The sequence below is a fragment of the Lepisma saccharinum genome, chromosome 19 (assembly GCF_977018435.1).
Source record: "Lepisma saccharinum chromosome 19, izLepSacc3.1, whole genome shotgun sequence".
Classification (NCBI taxonomy): Eukaryota; Metazoa; Arthropoda; class Insecta; order Zygentoma; family Lepismatidae; genus Lepisma; species Lepisma saccharinum.
This window is the reverse complement of record NC_139247.1, coordinates 70,901,110-70,925,287: the sequence shown is the minus strand read 5'-3', so window position 1 is coordinate 70,925,287 and position 24,178 is coordinate 70,901,110. Positions and strand designations below refer to the sequence as shown.

At 37.5% G+C, this 24,178-nt stretch overlaps 1 protein-coding gene across 1 annotated transcript; it reads left to right on the top strand.

The window, feature by feature from the left end:
- Nucleotides 1–4,730: 4,730 nt before the first annotated feature.
- Nucleotides 4,731–23,933, top strand: LOC146003195 (mitochondrial outer membrane protein SLC25A46-like). Its single transcript, XM_083141380.1, has 8 exons — nucleotides 4,731–5,173; nucleotides 9,668–9,771; nucleotides 11,546–11,724; nucleotides 15,278–15,334; nucleotides 16,302–16,447; nucleotides 17,475–17,611; nucleotides 18,473–18,594; nucleotides 23,153–23,933. The coding sequence occupies exons 1-8, from the start codon at nucleotides 5,008–5,010 to the stop codon at nucleotides 23,541–23,543; spliced, it is 1,302 nt and encodes a 433-aa protein (XP_082997506.1). The 5' UTR covers nucleotides 4,731–5,007; the 3' UTR covers nucleotides 23,544–23,933.
- The last annotated feature ends 245 nt before the right edge of the window (nucleotides 23,934–24,178 follow it).

The window sequence follows — 24,178 nt, the reverse complement described above, 5'->3', positions numbered from 1 at the left end:
TACCCAGTGAGAACCGGAAGAAAATTAGTAAAGATGAACTTGTCCCGTGCGATACCTTCATATGTTACAATCAGTGGCGGCCGATATTGGGTCACGTACAATGGTCAAGAGCGTACGTGTTCCTACTGTGACGCGGTCGATCACTTCTTTAACCAATGCCCTAGTCGCCAGAGGCCAACAGCACGCACAAGTGATAACTCGTACGCAGGGAGAGTGCGACCCGCCCCATTCAACCTCAACAGCGCTGAAGAAGTGATACACAATGATCGGACAGTACTTCCAGCTCCAATAACCAAGACGCAAACTGAATCAACCGTAGATGCCAGTTCCGATACAATACAGGATGTCCCTTTAACACCGACCGAAGAAAACAGCACCTTGCCTAGTGTCGATCCCATGGAGGTTCCAGTATCTGCCAATGACGAGACTACAATCATGCCGCTAAGTATCCATACCACGCATATGACTCCTGTGGAAACCATCGAGAACTCACCACCAGTAGATGCAGATTCTTCGCCGACAACCAACATGGACCTGACTCTAGAATCCCCATCATTACCGACCCCATCTTCACCCATACTGGGAAAGAAGAAGAGGAAGAAGCCACGTAGCACGGACCAGAATCACACCCACCCGGCGAAGAAAACGAACGAACAGCATTCACCATCGCCAGTGAAGTATACCCTGACCCCAATTGTGCCCAACCCTTTGGAAACACCCCCCAACCCCACGATGACGACCACTCTAAGTACCGATTCTTCAGGAAACCTGTAAGTACATGCAATGTTTTGGTTGTTTATATCATTAGTGTGTTATATGACGGCTCCCGTGTATCATTTTGCCACACTAAATCTGAACAAACTATCCTCTACAGTCAAACACCATGCCTTGACTGATTATATAAAGCAAAGTGCTCTCGATCTTCTTTTCCTTCAAGAGGTCGGTACAGACGATTTTACATGTGGCCACGACTACACTATATATAATAATTTCACATACAACGCCACAGGTACTGCCATTTTGGTACGACAAGGTATACCTGTTAACAAAACTTTCCTGCATCCCTCTGGGCGAATTACGTGCGTCGAAATAGGTAAAATCTGGTTTTGTAATATCTATGCGCCTTCAGGATCAGTGGCCCGCGAGGCACGAAACACTTTCTATGCAACAGAAGTGGCGACAGCTTTAGGGGGCAACCACCAACATATTGTCCTTGCTGGGGATTTTAACTGTGTGTTACGACGACAAGATCAATATCCAGGGTTTAACTCATCCCTTAGTCTCTCTACCCTGGTCGAGGCCTTTCACCTAAAAGATGTCTGGGAAACCAAGCACCCACAACTGGAAGGGTTCACCTTCATACGTCCAGACTCGGCCAGTCGATTAGACCGTTTCTATGTAAGTGCGAACTTAATACCCAAAGTGTCATCTATAAAGATTTTTCCCACTTGCTTCACCGACCACCTCAGTGTGCAACTAGACATGGCAATCGACGCCAAAACTGCAGTTCGGGGACGGGGATACTGGAAACTTAATAGTCGGATTCTTCAAGATGAACAATTTCGAACAGCCTTCAAACAAAAGTGGAAGGAATGGGAACATATGAGCAGGCGCCAAACTGACATCATCACATGGTGGGACACGTTCCTGAAGCCGTCAATCAAGCATTTTTGTATAGCATACACACGTATGATACAACTTCTATTATCGCATACTCCACGAGTTGACGACACAACTCATACGGGGCGACCCAGTCCTGCAGGAACTGAAGCGCATACAATCGGTCCTACTGAGGATGCACCACGAGCGAATGGCAGGTTTCGTGGTGAGAAGTCGTCTCCCAACAATTGACCCCCAAGAACAAGCCAGTATTGCCCATGTAAGCGCAGAACAGCGAAGTGGGAAAAGGAAACTCATAACGAGATTGCAACAAGGGAACGAATGCCTCACACAACCCTCGGACATTCGTGCATGCCTATATGAACACTTTGCAGCACAATTTAAGGCACCCCAGGCGGAAGAAGAACACGTGACATACCCCGATATCCCCACGCTATCAGGGGAAGATGAAGCCATCTTAAACCAACCGTTCACTAAGGAAGAAGTGGAAGCGGCCATCCAACAAGCTCAAAAAGGAAAAACCCCGGGCATAGACGGACTACCGATTGAGTTATTTCAAACATTTTGGCCTACCATGACAGACCTGCTTATGCGGTGGCTCAATGCCTGTCTTGCGCAGAAGAAGTTAGGTCGTACAAGCTCGACAGGGGTCATGGTCTTAATCCCGAAAGTGATACATCGCTTAACACCTGAACATTATCGCCCCATCACTTTGTTATGTGCCGATTATAAAATATTGGCACGAATATTAACGCGCCGACTACAACACTATGCAGCTACCCTACTAGGCCCTCATCAATTTGTGCACGGAACTAATGGCAATATAACTACCGTTCTCACTAGCATACGAGACATCGTTACTGTAATGAATGAAGCCCCTGACTCGGAAGCAGCTCTAGTAGCCCTGGACTTCAAAGGAGCATTTGACTCATTGTATCATCATTATCTATTTCGGCATTTAACTCAGGTTGGATGCGGAGAATCCTTCGTAGAAGCGATAAAGAGCCTATACACCCAGGCTCCGGTACATTTGTGTGTAAATGGAACATTATCCTCGCAGTTTGTTCTTCAGCGCTCTGTTAGGCAAGGTTGCCCCTTTTCACTCCTCGCCTTCTGTACAGCTCTTAGTCCCTTCCTACACCAAATAAATCAACGACTACAAGGAATACAAGCATATGGCAAGACCTACCGAGTTTTTGCATACGCCGACGATGTCACAGTGGTGGTGCGTGATCATCAGGATTATGTTAACCTAATGGAAATCTTGGAACAATTACGAGTAAACACAGGCTTGTGTCTCAACCTGAGAAAATCAAAAATACTACCCTTGGGGACAATTTCATGGAACTGGACAGAATCTGTCCCAATGACCGTGACGGACGTATTGAAAGTGCTCGGGATCTACTTCTCGAGAAATCTGGTCAAGACTTCCAACCACACATTTCAAACCATAGTGCCCAAAATACAAGCAGTATTACATTTCAACCGACTCCGCCAACTGTCACTAAGCGCTAGAATCAAATATGTCAACACTTATGCACTCTCGAAACTATGGTATGTGGCGCAAATACTACCCGTGCCTACCCAAACGGCTGCGAGAATCCGGAGAATGATCACACGCTTTCTCTGGCACGGTCACCTGTTCCATGTAGCTCATAACACACTATGCCTACCAACTCGCCTTGGAGGACTAAACCTGCTGAGTATCGACCGACAAGCGCAAGCCTTATTTTTGCACCGCCATATCATCATGATAGTCCAGCATCAAGATAGCATTACGGCTCGTGTGCTACGCTCCATGCTGGATGAAGTGGAACTATGTGCCCCAATTTACCCAGGTGTTATACCCACTAAATTTCTATATTTACGAACAACCATAGTGGAAATTTGTTACATGTTGATGCTCCTTCCAAGTGTGGATCCTTCTGATATAACAGTCAAATCTCTATCAAAAATGCTGCAAACCCGGATGAAACATATTCCGCGTATTGTCCCATTATTCCCCAGTGTGCGCTGGAATATCGTGTGGAGAAACATAGCCGCGACCCACCTCCCCAATCGAGTGCGCTCCATATGGTACTTAACTGTACATGATGCTATCGTGACTAGAGTACGATTGCAGAGATACCTTATGGCAGACAACTCCCATTGTACCATATGTGCACAGGACGACACCTTAGTGCATCGACTGACGACATGTGTGACAGTCGTGGAACATTGGAAACACCTTAAGAAGTTACTTGGAATCATATGCCGCCGCTCCCCGAACGACTTCACTGTGAACCATTTATTAACTCCAGAGTTTCAGTATTTTCCTCTCACAAGAACACGTGCAGTGCAATTTCTCATAGGACATTACGTCTATTATGTGCTTGGCAACCAACCTCATGTACAAAAACTGTCATTCAAATTCTATGCCAATGAACAATATTATCACAATGATCAGATAACCTGTAAAGCCTTGTATGCAAATTTCCTACATGTGATACTTTGAAATTGATGTCCAAATGTAAAATTTGTGTAAGTAGTAGCTAATTTCAATAAAAAAAATTTAAAAAGAAAAAAAAAAGTCGGTAACGCGTCTGACTACCATGCTAAAGGTCCCGGGTTCGATCCCCGGCCGGTTCAAATCCGGGAACTTTTCTAACGATGGAAGCGGCCCCGGCGCCCACCTAGCGTCGAATAACATGGGTACCTGGGGGAAACCCTGGGTGGTAAAGGCAGTCAGGGGCGTGATGCTGATCACATCATCCCCACTCACGACCGGATCAAGAAAGTGTGGGGCGTTACCCCCACACCCCCTATACGATACGCCTTCATGGCGTACTGCTAAGCACAGGGAAGCACTTTTTTACTAATCATAATTTGTACTAAAACTGAATTGTCTGTCACCCATATGGGCAGGCGAAAGGAGGGGTGCGGCACTATGTATGGCGGCCATGTTGCGGATTTGAAAGTGGTCACTGACAGTGAATATTTTTTTAAATGTATTCTAGAAGTTTCATGTACAAATTCTGAAGCTAGTCATCACAATTACGTTTATTCGTCGTGGAGTCCGAGTAGGGTCAGGTTCAAACTACAACTGCTATAAGTGGTTTTGACGTTGGGAACTGGCTCCACTGAACTACCCGAACTCGTATCGTCTGCAAACTCTTCGCTCAATTTATTACGTTTATTATTATTATTGATATGAATTCCAAGTTACTAGTTTTTTGTATCGAAAACGAATAACAGAAATAGAGTCATAAGGGCATCTTAACTTTTTATTACCGTGTTTCGTAATTGCCTGAATGTACAAAGCAGATATTGTAAGTTTCGGAGGCTGTGCAACTGCAAGTTGAGCGTAGTTTAATGCAGGTTGTAGTTCTGTTGGTTCGTCGGTGAAATATGGCAGGAATGGAAGAGTATAAGTTGTATTCTGGTTATAGTCAGTCGACAGATGATGCACAGTGGAACAGACCATATGGTGTTTATCCAAGAAATATAGAAAGGCCGGCAGAACTTACATTGAATCCAAACGTAAAACCCAGTGTAGTGGTCGAAGATGAAGATGGTAAGTATTGACAGTGCACCACACTACCCCCTTTCCCCTCATGAATATACATAGCTTTTCGAACTCCTAACTATAAAAAATGATTGTGTGTGTGGTATCCAAGGAAGAGAGAACGTCTGTAAATATACTTTTTTCGCTGCATGGTTGTGAGGGCAAAATGTGTCAAGTGGCAGAAGAATCACATACACCCTACACTTTTACTTGCTCACACAGTAGTAAGATAACAAAGTAGGTTAGGGTTGATTTTTTCTTGCAGAATGTGAATGTACGAAATGAAGTTTGAACCAGATATTATATGGGTAACAGTTCGTGGTAATTATGTAGTATCGCCCGAACAACTCTCACTCGTTTATTTCGTTAATTTTAGCATTGATACTTACCTATTCTGCATTGCGGAAGATTCTTTAAGTTATGCCTTTTTCCATAAAAGTGTCAACTTTTCATATTACGAGTCATTATTTGTCTTCCTTTTTTCGCTTGTGTAACAGACAATATGGCGTGCACTCGTCAAGGATCGTCGTGCATGTGTTTTGTCGATTTGCAGTGCGCAAGCAGTGTTTTGAAACTTAATGACCGAAAATTACTTACTATTACGATTTTTTTTAAAAAGTTTCCATGATTCTTGCATGTTTAGCTCCACGAACCATGCACGATAAGGTTAGGTTAGGCAAACACAGTTAAAAAAACAGTGACAAGGGTTTACGACGTAAACAGCCACTATGTATCGAACAGATGGTTTTTCGATTTCAGGAAACACAAAGCGTGTTTGGAAACACTGACATGGTGTTACGTCATCGAATGCAGGCAAATAACAAGGAAATGGCAGCAATCGCCTCTGCGTGTTGGAAATATTTCTCAGGAAAGAAAAAGGAATTCGGGGTCAGAAAGCATAAACGGTCAAAGAAAACACCTTCACAAACTTCCACAATGTCAGAGAAATTGATTAAAGTAAGTAGTTTCTTCTGTAAAAACGAAGAAATCCATTCGGGCGATACTACATATTTACCATTTTTTTGATTAATTTCTTCGCTTCTGTAACGCACAATATGGCAGGCACATTTTGACTCGTGTTGTGGTTATGCAGTGTTTCCAACCTACTATCGTGTTCTTCATGTGTGAAAATTTTACATTATGCATGGGTAGCTGATGGATAGCCCCATGAACCATTATGCACGGTAGCTGACGGTTAGCCCCTCGAACCATTTCCGATAAGGTTAGGTTAGGCAAGCATAGTGAAAAGAAGGGGTTGGAAACAGTGACAGGGGCTTACGTCATCAAACGTACGCAGCATGCAGTTCATGTAGCGAAAACAATGGCAATTGCGCATCGGTGAGATATTTCTCTTGAAAAATACATGATTTCCTGGTCAAATATATTCCGCGATGGAAGAAAATACCTAGACGAACGTTGGAAAGCTTGGAGAAACTCTTTTCCATAAGTAGTTTCTTCTGTAAAAATGAAGAAATGCATCTCCGATATAATGAACTGTTACCATTATATGTTGTGCAGAAAGATTATACGACACAAAACCACTCTTAAGTTTCTACAATCATCTCTGCAAGCTTAAAGAACAGAAAGCATTAATTAAAACAAAATCTTCAGAAACCAAGCAAATTTCCTTTCTTGGTGAGGGTACAGAAGATCCATCGTTCAATTTCCAACATAGGCTAAATTATTCAAATGTGTTACACATCCATTCTTTTAAGTTCTTCTGTAAGGAATTTACTCTAGGAGTAGGAAACATGATTTTAGGAATTTGCATTGTAAAATAAGTTAATTTTTGCAGGTTCTGTAACCATAGTTTACAAGTGTATTTATTAAAGTATTGCAGGTAACAGTATGTGGTTAGATTTGCATCATTGTAGCTTCATCTGTGTTGTAATCCATGCTTGATGAAAATTTCAACAGGAATTGTTATCCAAAGTCAAGTGTTCTTGTGTATTATAGCTTTATATTCATTTGCTATGTGTAGTTGAATTTAGTTCATTATTTCAATTTAAGTTCATAGTGAAAAACCATAAGACACCTCATACGAGGCACGCATTTTCCTTCTGTTAGTTAGGCCTACGTATGCTTTTTTCAATAACAGAAGATTTGAAGACTGCAGTTTGTTTGTCTATCATTTCTGGTTATTTCTCTATCATGGATATAGTTACTACATTGTCATTGTTAAAGCTTGGAAGTTAGTTGATGACCTAAAAGTATCTTTAGAACTACCGGTATGACTTGAGATGACCGGACCACTCTCCGATTTTCTTCATATTTGACATAGTTACTAATTGAGGCCTGGTAATCACAAATCTGAAGTTAAAATTTGTTGGAAACGTCTAGAAATTGCTAAATAATTGCGAACCATTGACGTGTGGTTAGGTTAGTTTCGGTTAGGTTACGCAAACATAGTTAAAATTTCGTGTCGTGGTAGCATCAGGATCTAGAAATTGCAAATAATTGCGAACCATTGACGCTAGCCCCACGAACCATTGACGTGTGATTAGGTTAGGCAAACATAGTTAAAATTTGGTGTCGTGGTAGTATCAGGAAACAAAAAAATGCACGGAAATCTACGATTTCTATTCCGAAAACTAACGCCTTATTTTCGCTTATTTTGCAATTTCTAGACGTTTCCGACAACTGTTAACTTCAGATTCGTGATTAGGAGGCCTCAATTAGTGAGTGTGCCAAATATGAAGAAAATCGGAGAGGGGTCCGGTCATCTCAAGTCGTTCTGAACTACCTATAAAGTTACTTGTGATATTAAAATGTTAGCTTGAACTTTTTAGAAATGACAAGCGAAAGTCATGGTTCTTATGACAGTATTTTTAATTTCACAACTAGATGTTTGAGCAAGTAAATTAAATATTTTAAGAAGAAATAAATTTAAATTTTATTCAAATATATTCGTTTGGTAAGTCAGTATGGTCCAACCTTATTTAATTACATTTACGTGAATAAACATCGACCCTCTAAGCCAAACAGTTATCATTGTGTGATTTTTTTGTATATGTTATCGTATTTGAAAGACCCATGTTTTTAAATTCAAGCTGATTATTATTATTTTTCAAAAACCGCTTTCAACAAACCTGAAATAAAATTGAAGCATGTCATGCCTCCACATGCATGTAAGCGAAAACTTTCCATAGAAATGATGAGAAGCAGCTCACGTTTCAGGGTTAAACTAATGAGGCTAAGCGAAAAGACAACAGCAAAGTGCTTTACAAACTCCAACATTATTTGTTCTATCCCTTCCTATCTCTGATGAATTTTAAAATGATTTAACACAATAAATAAAAAGAGTTAATCTTTATTCATGTGCTATCCTTATTATGCCATTATTATTGAAATAAATAAAATTATGATTTACACCAACATTAAGAGTGGAAAATAACATTGTGCAAATGGAGTTTCAACAATGAAAGGGCAGTGCATTGCATTCCAAGGTTCCATGGTGACTGAAATTGCAGCCAGTGAGGAGTGGAATACCCATCTACCTCCCAACCCCCCATGCAACACGACACAATAATAAAACAACAGTCAGCAGGTTTTTTTTTCGCCAGGAAGGAGGAGTTTCAGCGACAGACTCCAACAGTGTGTGGGCCAAAATGGGTGCCATTCGCATGATGTTATTTTCCACACTTAATGTTGGTGTAAATCATAATTTTATTTATTTCAATAATAATGGCATACATATAGCTGTGTGGCTAGCACATGAATAAAGATAAACTCTTTTTGTTTTCTGTATTATATAACTTTTAAAGTCATCAGGTTTCTCGGCCCCACCCTGTACAAGTTCAATTTATAAAATTGGAAAAATACTAAAGTGTGGCAAATGAGCCAGAAAAGGTTAAAAATGCAGTTAATTAATTTTGTCTAATTCTAACTTAAAGGAAACACACTAGCATTACTTTAATTTCATCTTCAAGTTTATGAAAAAAGATGACTTTTCATCAACTGCCAAGATGCTAGGTTTTCTGGTAATGGAGAAGTGAGTTCAATAGTCCTGTCTAGTTTGCTGCACTTTTTGACTCTCTTTGCACCAAAGCATCTAGTTGGTTACACGGTGCAACACTGAGTCGTCTAGTTCGTTGATTTGGAGTCAAGTAGTGTATTTGGTGTCTGCACCATTTGCACTATCTTCCAGACCAGTCTAAGATCACGTGGCTAGTACTAACTAATCAAATGACCATTTGAAGCAGCAGACAGGCATTTGTTGAATCTTCTGAACTTGAACACCGCTTTGCATCTACTTGATTGAACGTCATTTCCTTGCACCACTCTAACACTGGATACACCTGCACTGCACAGTGTGTCAAAGACTGCAGCGAACTAGACTGGGCATATGACTCTTGCAGAAAGTGTGTTGTGGAAGTCGTACTCTGATTTGTGGTGTTTTTGTTTGTTTTTTTTGCTCTAATTATGTGTATATCTTATTACAAGGTATTCATCTCATATTTCAGTTCTTCTAGTACATTTTTGTTTTTACTTTTCCACTCACAGATGTCGCTGTTAAGAAGTATGTAGGCCTTGGAGTGGGATTGGCAAGTTTGATTGCAGAGAACTTGCTGAGTCATCCGTTTGTTGTTCTTCGAAGACAATGTCAGGTATGTGTTTTTGAGCATTCTCTTAAATGTTGTGTGAAGTCACGGACACTTCTGGTTTGCAACTATCAAATTGAAAATCAATGAGATTGTTAAAAAAAAAAAAAAAAAGGCAACCAGACCTGTCCGCAACTGTACAGCAAGGAAGTGAAAGAGAATGTAGAATTACTAAGGCAATCAAACCTAACAATACTATGCAAAGTTGCAAATAGTAATACTGTTAAACACATAGCAGTATAATTATAATGCTGAGTGCACCAAACCTGACTTGCCTAAACCTACTCAACTAAGCTTAGAGGAGACGAAAGGAAAAATCTTTCTGTACAGGAACATGCAGTATGTAGTCAGAAAATATGTACAGTGTATGCTCATAGACATGTATAGAATTCGATTCATGTAGAAAATATATGCCTGTCATGATTATATCAGAATTACACAATCGGAACCTCTGCCTAAACCTTGCGAATCTGACAATGAATATAAACTGGTTTTTAAGTTCCCAGTGTTCAAAATAATAATAATGTAAGACCCAAGTTCTGGTTGTTTAATTCCAAATTAATCATGATGCATAGGCATTTACTTTTACATGGTCTGATTTGTCTTGTTACCACGTACTGCAGAGTCTTACTACATGCTTTCTAGGGAACGATTTTTCTTCTTTGGTCCTACGTGATTTTTTTTTTGTGAGCAGCCATTTGTTCAATGTTGGCATGAATACAGACTGTTGCTGTCATCTACTTCACGTGCATGGAGTGCAAAGGTATATTACACCACTAAATGCTTTTATTGTTAGGTTAGGTGGGTCAGGTTTAAGGCTCTTAGTGTTACAATAATGTCCCCAAATGCTTTCAACATCTGATCACACAACATTTTGTCTCAAACACGAAACCCCCCTTTGCATGGGTTGACCGTAAACCAATAATAGCTACTTGGCAAAGTGCGGTCCCATACATAAGCTACTTTTCCCCATAAATAATACTTAGTGAAGCTTTTAACTGTGCATCCAAGTGGAAGAATAACCAATGAAGGCACCATGTAATATGTACACACAATAATATGCATGTGTCCATGTATAGCCATAAAAAGGTTTGTGAGATACTCATGTAATACAGATATATATATTGAAGGACAGTTACATAATTATTTACCTCTACTTTCAAAATACATGTATACTGTATAGTATTTCAATTGTAAATACACTTTTGCCCATATTATTTTGTAACTGACTGACATAAGATTTCATTGTATTCTTGGGCCATGAGAAACTTACATCAAAACGTTGAGCATATTAAAGAATTTCAGACATTGAAGGAACCAAAAGGTCTTATTAAAAATAATATTTATATTGAATGAGTCTAAGTGGACTAATTACAAAGATTAAATACACAATACACATTCATTTACCATTTAATTGAGTATTAGAATTATCATATAAATCGTGCATGATGTTCTGCAGTTGATATTACAACGATCGTCGTGTAGGTTATTGCTAACACCAAGACTTATATTTTTTTTATTCCCCTTTCCCTGTTTCACCCCACAAAACCCTGCCTTGTAATCAAGGTGTCCTGGGTTTGATACCCGGTGGAGGCACATAGTGGTCCGGATCCCATTTTAAACTGTAGGTTCAGTCCTGATTAGCCTTCTGTGCATAAAGTGGCCTTAAAACAAAAACTCAAATATTTACCTGTTTTTCCCTATCTTTCAACTTGCTAAATTTTATCATTTTGTAATATTATTTGTTGCATGTTGTGCATACATTATTTTTGTGTTTCAGGTGAATGTTAATTCTCAGAGGTACCACATCATCCCCATTACATTGTTTCCTGTGATAGTGCACCTCCACAAGAGGCAGGGCATCACAACACTGTGGAAGGGGCTGGGAAGTGCACTTGTCATTCGAGGAATGACGTTAGGCATTGAGGATTTACTCAGCAAAGTAACTCCATGGCCAAAGTGAGTCTACATGTTTGCTTTGTACATTAAAGTTAAGCAAGTTTGAACAGTACTAAAATAGTAAGAATTTGATAGAGTAATCAGTAGTTAATATGTTTAGACTGATAAAAGGCATATTTTTTAGCAGTAAAATTGTTGATAATTTTACAAAAGTTATATAAATTGGGGAAGGGACAGGTTAATTGATATCTGATTGGTAAAATATTGCTGGCAGCTAAAATTCCATCTCTCTCCATCCCTAACATAAATACTAGCTGCATTTCAAAAGTAAGGACCAGTTGGTCATAAAATAAAAACAAAGTTTAACAATGTTGTAAACTCCTACTTTACTTCTCTACATGGTCACCATCCTTTCCTTATCACTCTTGTACCAAATAACAAGTTGTTGTATGCCCTCTGCATGAAAGTCCACTGCCTGGATATGACATTAATAAGCTTGTGATAATTAGAGGCATGCATATTTCGTTTTTGACGAAAACACTAAATGTGAAGTAACACATTGCAATGTTAATTTTCCATGTTTCTGAAAGGTGTGAGGTGCATTTTCCTACCCTGTTTTGTCACGAAATGATGCGAAATGGACTCTCAAACACAAACTTTAAGAGTTTATTATTTACCGATGCGACACTTTCTGAAGTTTGAATTATCCTGCGAGTTATGCAATTCATGTAAGATTGATTAATTCTACTGAAAATATTTGAGAAGCAAAAATGGACCCTTCTATACAGGAATAAACTCTTAATACTCTGGTAAGTACATAAATGTGCTATTAGAAGGGATATGTTTATTTTGTGTAATGAGTGCAGTTTTTAAATCAAATTTAGGATTATATTCACAATTTTAAAACCAAAATGTCATTTTATATACTGCTTTTGATCCGATTTTTCACCATTATAACACCGAAATTTTATTTTATTTTCCGCCTTTGAACGTGAAATTGACTGTTTTTTTTAGATTTTTTTTGATTTTTTTATTTACCAAAATTTTTTGCCTCTAGGGATAGTATGCCCAGCAGTAGCCTAATGAAAGAGTCACTGCTACTATGAATGCATTTCCTATCATTTTGTTATGTGTAACCAGCCATTACTTTTTAAGTGCACCTGCTCTCTATTTGAGTGTACAGTACTACCATTTTCTTGTTAATACGGGGTGTCCCAAAATGAATGTTACCATTTCAAATGTAAATAACATCTTTATTAATCAATCTGTTGACAAGAAATTTCAATGACAGGAGATTCATTATTTAGGTGTGGAATATGATATCACGTAGGTGGGCTCCATTATTCGCCAGACAGACACGTGCCCTTTCCATGGCTTGTTCCATGACTTCTCTTAATGTGTCTGGGCCAATAGCTTGAATCTCCTCCTGGATGTTGTTTTTGAGATGGAGGGAGTGTCCTGGGCTTACTTCTAAACACCCGGACTTTGAGGTAACCCCATAGCAAAAAGTCTGGTGCTGTTAAATCAGGGGATCTGGGAGACCAGTTAATGTCAGAGTATCGAGAGATTATCCGTTCTCCAAAGATCCCTTAACAGCTGCATTGTCTGTCTGGCTGTGTGTGCTGTTGCACCATCCTGCTGCCACCATGTTTCTGGCTTGTCCTCTACTACTGGACATATTAAATTTTTGATCATTGCTTGATATCGTTCGCCATTGACCGTGACTGTTGCACCAATCAACGTGGTTGATGTTACATTATAATCTCTAAGGTTCACTATCTTATATTTGTTTTAATATTTCAAGTAACAACACTTTAAATGGTAACATTCATTTTTGGACACCCTGTATAAAGGTCTAATGCCACCCCCTATGGTGGAGTGGTTAGCCAGCACACAATGATCCCAGCGGTCCTGGGTTTGAATCCCAACCTAGGCATGGGTTTCCTTTATTAATTGAATCATATCATCCTCATCGTCACAATTAGCCAAAAGTGTCAGAAAAGTGATGCTAAGTGCCAAAATCAAGTGAAGTCAAATATAATGTTCTAATTTATATATCTTGAGTGTAAAGAGACTATTGCCTAGACAGGTACCTTCTGATTTTGATTGAAAATTTTGAACCACTTGGGTTCATCAGGTGAGGGAAAGGAATGAACTCTACCAAAGGTTGAATGTTAAAAAACTTGAAAATAAGGGGTAAACATGTCGAGACAATAAATAATGATCTTTTATCATTCGTAATGTTAACAACACATGTTGGAAATTTTACATTTTTTATATCTTTTATTTTATTGCTTATATAAAATAAAATTCTAAAATGCAGCTTCTTCCAAAACTTAACAAAATCCTGGTCACATACATTCAGTTATAGAAGTGAATAGATAATAAATAAATATAAATATATTATTTATCCATCATCATTCACTGTGTGTAAATTTTATGTCTGCATTTTCATTCATTAAAATTCTTCATGAGATATTTATAGATATAAAAATTTCCAGTTCAAATCTTTTCCTTTGTAATAATTTTTAATGGGTTTAAAACATATTACAAGGCTCATTCAATATATAATCGGAAATATGTTGTAACAAATATTTATTACAAGCACCAAAGGAATTATAGTACTATGTTTCAACATAGTCCCCCCCTCTAGTTGAATGTACCTACGCCAGCGGTTGATAAGGGCACTGATTCCACAGGAAGAAAAACCTTTGGGTTGTGTGCATAACCACTCATGCCCCACTGACTGGACTTCGTCGTCATTCTGGAACCTCGATCCACTTAGTGCATCTTTCAGTGGGCCAAAGGTGTGGAAATCTGAAGGTGCGAGATCGGGTGAATATGGAGGGTGGGGTAAGCACTCAAACTTAAGTCCTCGATGGTAGACAATGTGACAGTGTGTGTGTGGTCTCGCATTGTCATGGAGCAAAAGCACACCATTCTCTGCAGAATGGCTGGTTTCAGTTTTTCACGCAAAAGGTTGGAGTAGGTGGTACTGTTTACATGTTCAAGAATTGGCCCCTTGTGGTCCCAAAACAAAGTTAACATGACCTTTCCGGCAAGTCCTCCACTTAAGCAATGTTGCTTTCCGTGACTTCAGTGACAGCGACCTGGACGCGGGATATCTTCAACACTGGTTATGTCCTGTTTGAAGTTTTCAGCCTACTCGTACACTTGTGATCAACTCATACAGTTGTCACCATACTGAACTGTCATGTGGTGATGAATTTCTATCAGTTTCACACCTTCACTCAACAAAAATATCACGGCACTTCGCTGCTTCAGCTTGGAACACTCCTCTAAGGGTGCTACCATTTTGTGTAACTGTTTCCCACTATCCCGTGCACGAGGCAGGCGTGCCAGCCCCAGCTGTGAATAGCTTACAGATACCTTCACAAAAGAAACATGTAACAATCACAGTCATATTTTAGATTTTTTATACTATTTTTCCGGTTATTTATTGAGTGTACCTTGTAGAAAGTTTATATTGTTCAAAGTATAACTTGATTTGATGTTACTAAGTGTGCAACTTCAATAATTTCATTTGTTGCTGTTTATTTGATAGATTACAAATTATTATGTTTGCTAATTAATTGTCCATATTTGTTTATAGGGAAGTATCATGGCACAGCTCGTTGAAGTCGATAGGGCAACACATCTTGTTGAAGAGGTAGGAAATATATTGATTAGAGAACATGTTTTGGTGAACTAAGTCTAGTTGTCAATTGTATTCCTAATTACTTGTAAACAAGAAGATTTATTCTTTAAAAAAATCATCACATGACAGTTGAGCTTATTTCTAAATTTTCGGTATATACATTTTTTTTAGCTGACTGCATCACATTGTAATGACATTTCATTAAATTGCCATCATTTTGATTATCTCTCACTGACAGTGAGTTAAGAAAATGGACAAAAACAATGAACATTATAGCAGCGTAATGAAGTAGTCAACTTTGGAAATAAGCTGTTCAATTTTCTGAAGTGCAGGGTGTTTCAAAAAGTAGCACCACACTATAAAATCTACATTCTGTATAGAACATTTAGATATTTTAAAGCTCAAGTGGAATGTTATTTATTTTTGTTGTATATAAAACTTGAAACTTAATAAATTCTTAATAATAATGTATCTCAGGAGATATTGATTTTCAAACCAAAATTTCAGTTGCATATCATTGGAAGAAATACTGAACCTAACATTAAATGTCAGTAAATATTCGAACTTTTATATTTAACTAGGTGTGTAACTATAATGCATGTAAAATGTGGAAAAACATGGTAAAGTTACTTGAAAAGGACAACAGTTCCTTTCATATTTTGTTTCTGTATACCTTGTAAAACCTACTAAGTAAGCTGTTTTTATTATTTAAACAAGAGTTTTCTTCTGCCTGTCATAGTCATTTACTTATTAGGATATTTTCACATGTAAATAAGTAGGCGTCAAGTCATAGTAAAGTTATTGCCATAGTTGGAAAAATTCATAAATCTTTAGATAAGTTCAACATTACCCCTTTTTTTGTACAGAAGATAACGTGTTTAAAGTCAAGTTTTTTAAATTGCTCTACTTCAATTTTTTATGTCTAGATGATCATGTTGACCTTGTGGCAATACATAATGAAGTTGTTTTTACTTTGCAGCACAAGCTTGGCAATAGTCACTCCGTTTTATTCTGCTAGTCTAGTCGAAACTGTGCAGAGTGACATTGCAAGCGAGAAACCTGGGATTTTTGATGTTTTCAAGGAAGGCATGTGCAGACTGCTTAGTCTTGGTTCCACACAGAAAGGTACACATAATAGAAATTAACACTGTTAAATTATTGGCACTTTTTGTTGCAAATATCCACAATATTCTATTAGATTAACAGCCAGCCCTTCATAAGGTGATATCTGATACGTTGTTTGAAGTTATGTATCCTCATGTGTATCAAATAATAATGTGTGATGTAGGAATAAACTGATCTGAACTGTTTACCGATATTGATAAAGTATCCGTATAAAATTCACCAGCACTGACATTATACTGATCAGGGGAAACCTCTTTAATACATGTTATCAGGTGACTGCAGTGGGTTTTGCTTTGAAAGAGAGAATGTGTATTTACACACAAAACCAGGACATATGAATTGTTGGTTAACAAAGTAGCACCAAAAGGTTGAAATTTCGCACTATTTTTCGGCTACTTAAATATGTTGGATTGGTAAAATTATGAGTGAATTTAATGATAATCTGAAACTGAAGATATTCCTATATCAGTCATAGTACAGCCTGCACTGCAGACTAACAAGGCTCTGGCGACTGGCCCCATGGCCAGTATAATTCTGTGTCGTCCTGTGTTTTGTCCTTATTTGTGCTGAGCACCCTTTTTAGCCTCAGCTTTTAACCAAGGTAAGGAAATTTTAGTTTTCAGGCACGCTTTTATTATTGTTATGATAAGGGGCTGAACCCCATATAGTGTGACGGGTGCAAAATAGTCTCGGTGCTGACACACCCAATAAATTTTAATTAAAAAAAAATCCTATATCGGTCAATAAGATAGCATTCTGATTTGCTCCATTCCTAGTATGATGAAAGAAGCATTTTCATGTGGGTCAATGCAATATGCAGTTTAACCTTTTCTTGAAATGTCAGCAGTTGAGCTGCTATGCTTATAAATAATAATACAAGTAAGTTTATTAGCTCCCAGTTGCCTGAGAAATGTAGAACCCAACTGAATTTTCATTTGTTATTTGATTGGCACTGCTTAATAAGTATGCTTATTTTGTAAGTTCCTCCATTGTAGTTCCTAATACGTCTATTCTACTGATTCCACAGGTCGAATGCTCCCAGTATGGGCATTGGTTCTTCCCACGGTCATTCATGGATTGTTGAAATACTTCTTTAGTTCAGTGATACGTGGAATTACAAACAGATGTCTACACTTAAACCTTCGGGAGGAGCAGAAAAAGCAGGTAAGATATAGATATTGTGTTTTGCAGCCATGTTTGCACATTACTGTTGTTCTGATGAGAAATTATTGATACTGTTTAATATAACTAACTTACTCTCTAGCCTTCTCAAACTCGAGTGTTTTGGCTGCAGCAACGCAAGCCTTCCATCTGTCCCTATCCTGGGCAAGATCAATCCAATCTTTTCCATCCTTCCATCTGAACATTATCCCTATATCTTGGTCTTGGCCTTCCTACAGGTCTCTTACCATCAGGTTTCCCAACAAGAATCCTGTAAACTCTTCTTTCCTCTCCCATTCGTGCCACATGGCCTGCCCACCTAAGTCTTCTTGATTTAATAATTCTAATAATATCTGGACAGGAATACAAATAGTATAATTATATTTATAACAGGATAATTCTGATGTCCGGGCGAACAAGAAGTGTCAATGCATGCATGCTGTGTGTTGCATTTAGTTCCTCGTTTACTGTGACAGTTTAAGCCCATGCTGGTCCATTAGACTCGGCAGCAAAGTTGTTTCCAAAAGTTCCTTTTAAAAACCGCGGTGATATTCCAAATTATGAAAAATTACATTATTAGGAAATCTTCTAGAGCACTGAAGTAAATCTTCTCGTGGCTTTCTTTTGTTGTTGTCTTAGTTGTTTGTGATAGTTTTGTGGCACAGCCAACAGCAAAAGCAAACTGCTGTTCACTTGACTCCTCTCTGTAAAATTGTAAGTTCCTGAGGAGACAAACGAGAAAAGAAACCGTTTCGATTTCTGTGCTGCTTTTAATAATGATTATGTATAAACATGTCATTTAGGACACATGGTATTGTAGTGTAATCAAAATTAGCTCATGTGTTGTTTTTTAATTGTATACAGGGTGCTGTTTCACGCAGCGTCCTCACAGAAGTAAGCAACCAAGATATTGAGGTGACGTCCTCCTTAGTGGGCCTTATTGTTGCAGACATGTTGCTGTTCCCAGTAGAAACTGTTCTCCACAGGTAAGACATACATTTGTTCATACTTTGTGTGTAAATATCCCAAAAGACCTCACGTTCCATTACATATTCTCTCCTGTCTAGATTATAAATTGGATCTCCAGATAAATGAACCGACTAAAGTTGTTTGGTTTCCAAGCATGGGTCCTCACATTTGATTCAGTAAACTGTTTTCATCTTCAGGTCAGATTAGATTCTGTCCAGTTAATACAAACTTTGCCCAATATGCAATCAGTACAATTGGAGGGCAGAAGCTTCACCTGCATGTTACCCTCTCTGGTCAGGAATTTTTGTGCTTTTCATACTTGTCGCGATGCACAAAAAGAATCATAGCAAGAGAACTAATTACCATAGAGATATGAAGTTATTGCATCTTACCTCATAATTATGAAAGTTACAGAAGAAGAAGAATAAAATTGAAATCTTACTCAAAAATTCATATTCAGCACTGCCCTGTGACTCCCACAATAGACCAAAGGGAATGAAAAATGTAGTATGTAGCAGTGGCATTTTCCTTCAGCCATGAAAAATTTCGTTGCAAATAGACAGATACTTCTTGGTGCGTAAAAAAATAACAATTTATGGGAATGGCAATGTTGCAATCTTACAGAAAAAAAAATTAAAAATAACTTCTAGTGAATGGTAGATGGACCAAATTTGCAGGAAAGCATGACAAAAGACTACACTTCAAGGACATATAATCCTTATTCCCCCTTTTGAAAGAAGAAGAAGAATAAAAAGGAAAATATGCAACCAATTGTAGAAAATCGTTTTTGGCTAATTTTGAAAATTAGATGTTTTGACCTTTGTCACATAATGCAAACATTTTTTTAAAAAAAATTCATTATTGCACATAAAAGTAAAACATATCAACAAATGGTGATTGAAGAGTAGTACCCCATTCATAAGTTACATTGCATAATTTTTTGAAGGGGAAAAATTCACATTTTCAAAATACATTTCTTAAAAATAGTAACAGTAAATATATTGTTTTGTCATTTCAATATGCCATATCTTCATATGTATATAAATGAACAAAAACGACTTATCTACATTATCAAGCATAGTTTTTAAGAAATGACATCTTAATTGCTGCCATGTGATGGAGGTTTTGTTTGTTTGATTGGTTTGATTTGGTGTTTTAAGTCCACTTTATGCACAGTATGGCTAATCGGGACTGGACTTACAGTTTAAAGTGGGATCCGAACCACTATGTGCCTCAACCGGGTATCGAACCCGGGACCCCTGAGGTTTCGTTTGTATTTTTGTTATTTTACGTCACTTTTCTGCCACTTTTGGCTAATTACAACAGTGATGATTACATAGATGAAACTAATGAAGGGACACTCACAAATACACAATGTCCACACTGGGACTCAAACCAGTGAATCTGTAATGACAGATGGTTGGTGGAGATGCATAGTGGTTCGGATCCCACTTTAAACTGTAGGTCCAGTCCCGATTAGCCTTACTGTGCATAAAGTGGACTTCAAACAACAAATCAATCATGTAATGACAGATGGGTTTTTAGTACTGCAATAAATAAGCTGAGTTTCCTTTAACGTTGATTTAGTGTTGCAGAAAACAGACGAACCATGTTGTTGTTGAAATGGACTTGCTGTTTGGTCACCAAAGTGTTGTAAATTCTTTGTAACATGTTAAATAATAAAAACTATGGCTGAGCTGATACCAATGTACCTGTATTGGAAAGTACCAGATGGATTTTACGTACTGATACTTTTCCTATATTTCGATCGTTAGAGGGGTCTGCAAAAAATGCTTTATGCACTGTAATTATCCTGGAAGTTATGCAAAATTTGAAGTTTTGATTAATTTTTTCTCATATTTTATGTGAATAGCTTATTTTGGGAGTTCATAACAAGTATTTTAATATTCTGATGTAAGTTTTGAATATTTTAAACCAAAACTCTGAAAAATTGATGCTTATAATCGGAGTGGAATAGTCATCCACTAATATTAATGAGAATTTTGAACAACTTTTAATTGTTATAATTTTTCAAGCGTCAGAATCAGTGGGAAGTGCTATCAATTCAAAATGTTTTTGGGTCAGCATATATTTGGTGAAATTTAAAAGTAAATAACATTAAATTTAGTAAGTGTTCCCAATTAGAATCCTAATCTCCAGGAAACATTGAGTAAAACACATGCCAAGGTGTTGAGTAAAACACATGCCAAGTCTGATACACCCAATCCATTGTTGTCGTCTAGTTGCTGCACTGTTCTTAGTGTTAACTTGCTACTAGCTAAAGAAGCATTAAAATTACACAAAGATTCAATTATATTATTGCTCAGATCTATGAATATTTAGTTTCTGACAAAGACAAAATGATCGATTATAGGAATTTTCAAAAGTTAACATATATGTTTTCCTGCCACATTTCATTGAAACAAAGCAGAATTAAAAAGAAAAATGTCAAATGAAAACTTATACGTAAAAAGGTAAAGTGTTCCCCTGTGCATAGCCCCACACTTATACGAGGGTCACTATTTATATTTTGAGCCTAACAATGAAAAAACAGGAATTTGGCATTGAAAACTGCTTTATTGTTTTTCGAAGTATTCTCCTTTATGGTCAATACACTTTTGCATTCGTTCGAACCATTTGTCAAAGCAGTTTTTCCAATCTTCTTGAGACACCTCCATAATATGGTTTTTGAACGCATCAACGGCGTCTTCCGCCGACGAAAATCGTTGTCCACGCAATTTATTCTTGACATTCGGGAACAAGAAGAAGTCATTGGGTGCCAAATCAGGACTGTACGGCGGATGACCCATCAATTCGATTTTTTGACTGTTCATAAAGTCGGTTGTTAGACGAGATGTGTGACAGCTGGCATTGTCTTGATGAAGAATGATCCGACGGCGTTTGTTTGTTTTCCGTATTTGTACCATTCAGAGTTGACCGTTCTACATTCCTCTAAAGGCACAGTTGCCACATGACCAGTTTTCCCGAAAAAACAGGCAATCATTTGTTTCGATGTGCTTCGAGCGCGAACAACTTTTGTTGGATTGGGTTCATCTTGAAACACCCATACAGTCGACTGCTGTTTACGTTCCGGCTCATATGCATATATCCATGATTCGTCACCTGTTACAATCTTATATACGTCTTTTGAAGCACCACGATTGTATTTATTGAGCATTTGTTTGCACCAATTGACGCGAGCGTCTTTTTGAGTTTTTGTCAAATTGTGTGGGATCCAACGAGAACATACCTTTCTGACAGCTAAATCATCATGTAATATTTCATATATGCTGGTGGAACTAATGCCTATGGTTGCCTCAATCTCACAGTATGTCACATGACGATCTTGCAGTATTAGGTTTTGCACAGCATCAATGTTTTCTTGAACAACAACTGATTTTGGACGACATTCGTGAATCTCGTCGGTGAGCGAATGGCAGCCACGATTAAATTCGTTATACCAGCGTTTCACAGTGGCAAAGGATGGGGCTTCTTCGCCAAATGTGGAAGTAAGTTGATCGATGCACTCTTGTCTTGATAATCCACGTCGAAAATCGTAAAAAATCATCGCACGAAAATGTTCACGAGTTAATTCCATTTTATTGTTGTCGCGCAATCTCCAAGGCAACATAAACAACACAAATGAAGCTATTGACAAAACATTTGAAGTAGGTTAGGGTCAATAATGCCAGACGATTCCATGCAAACGTCAAATCGCACCTAACTTCAATCAGTGTTGCCAAGGCTCAAAATATAAATAGTGACCCTCGTATGTGAAATTTAGAGCTTATGACATGGAACAGAGTCATTGTGCTCAAAATGTGTAAACGTGTTACAAAAAAAAGTCTAGATTGTTTGATATTACAGTACCAGATAAATTAGTTAAAAAAAAAAAAACATTAGTGGAGTAAAACTGTTGTAGATAGACATGGTATTGTTTTAGTATAAAGTATGTGTTCCGCTTTTAAAAACTACTTGTTACAGTAAATGCTAAATTGCTGCATATTTAAGTATTGGCAGGAATTGGTAAAAGTGTCAGCTGAAGTATTTGTTATGTATTATGCTACAATAAAAAATTGTTGTACATACATAGATAAGTTTTGATAAATTATTTAAAATGTCTTGACATATCTTTTTGAGTTAACAAATCTCTACACATCAAAAAATATAAATTATCAACCTTTATATTTTGTACCTTATACATTGATTTTTTTTTTTTCATTCTTGTTGTTTTATTAACTTTATCAAATAATGCAAGGGCGTAACATATTGCAATATATTTTTATGAAAAAAATCATTCTAGTGCATTTATAAAGAAGTACCCAGAATTTTCATTTTCTGCTAATTGCAAAATGAACTTCCTGCATATTGTTTAATACCTCACAGTTTGTGGATGATAAAATGTAAAGCTTATGGATTTTCCAAGGAAAATATTTTGAAAAAGAAATCATGAAATCGAGCTTTCATTATGAACAGTGAATTTGCATGGCCTGTACCAAATTTGAACCTGATATGTAAGCAGTTCTTGTACCAGAAACATGTGACTGTATTAATGGTACATTTTTCTCAATCTAGATTACATCTACAAGGAACCCGAACAATTATAGACAATCTTGACACTGGGTATGCAGTGGTTCCCATATTGACTAGCTATGAAGGGGCGAGCGATTGCTATAAGACCATCATAGCAGAGGAGGGCAAGCTGGGCTTGTATAAAGGCTTTGGAGCTCTCATTTTGCAGTATGCTGCTCACATCGCTGTCATTAAGTTAACAAAAGTGATGCTGACTGAAGTTACCAACTTACTGAGAAGTTCGAAATCCAAACCGGCTGTTACCGAAGACTTAATGCAGTTACCTGTGGTGCCATCTGGATTGACTTACGATGCGTCACATGTGAAAGATCCTGTAGCCTCCATGTCGTCGATCAGTTCTCAGCATACGGTGTATTCACAAGGGATGCAATAATCACCAACTTCTATTGGTTGTGGATGAATTTGTTTTTAATGTGAATCAAATACAGAAGGAGCAGGTTGATTTTTTTAAGTCCGATAATAAAATGTATATAAAACATCTTGCATCAATTTATAACATTTGAACTGGTGAGATTTTTGGATTACTTTCTTCCCCTTTTTATTGAATTTTGTAAAGTTTAAGATTTTTTTCTTAAACTGTTTGGAATTCAAAGTATTTTATGTTTGATGCTGTCAAGAGACGTGACAGTTGTGCTTTAGTAATTGATTGTACCATAACTGTAGGATATTTGTGTATATATTAATTTTTTGTAGAAAAATACACGTATAAAGATTTAATATGTTGCACATTATGGTTTATTTTTCAAGTGTTATTCAAATGGAAGAGTAGGCAGTTATATATTTACCATTATGCATGCCTTAGGGGTCTAAGAGTGATAGTAAACATTATTTTTTGTAGGACATGATGCTTTACACCTATTTCTGCTGATACTTAGGTTGTTAAGCAATTTAAGGTTACTCTGAGTGTGAATAGTAAAAATAAGAATAAGATTTTCGCTATTATAATTGCCAATGATATTATGTTTACCAAAATGAAATTGATTTGGTTTATTTTACTATAAGGATGAG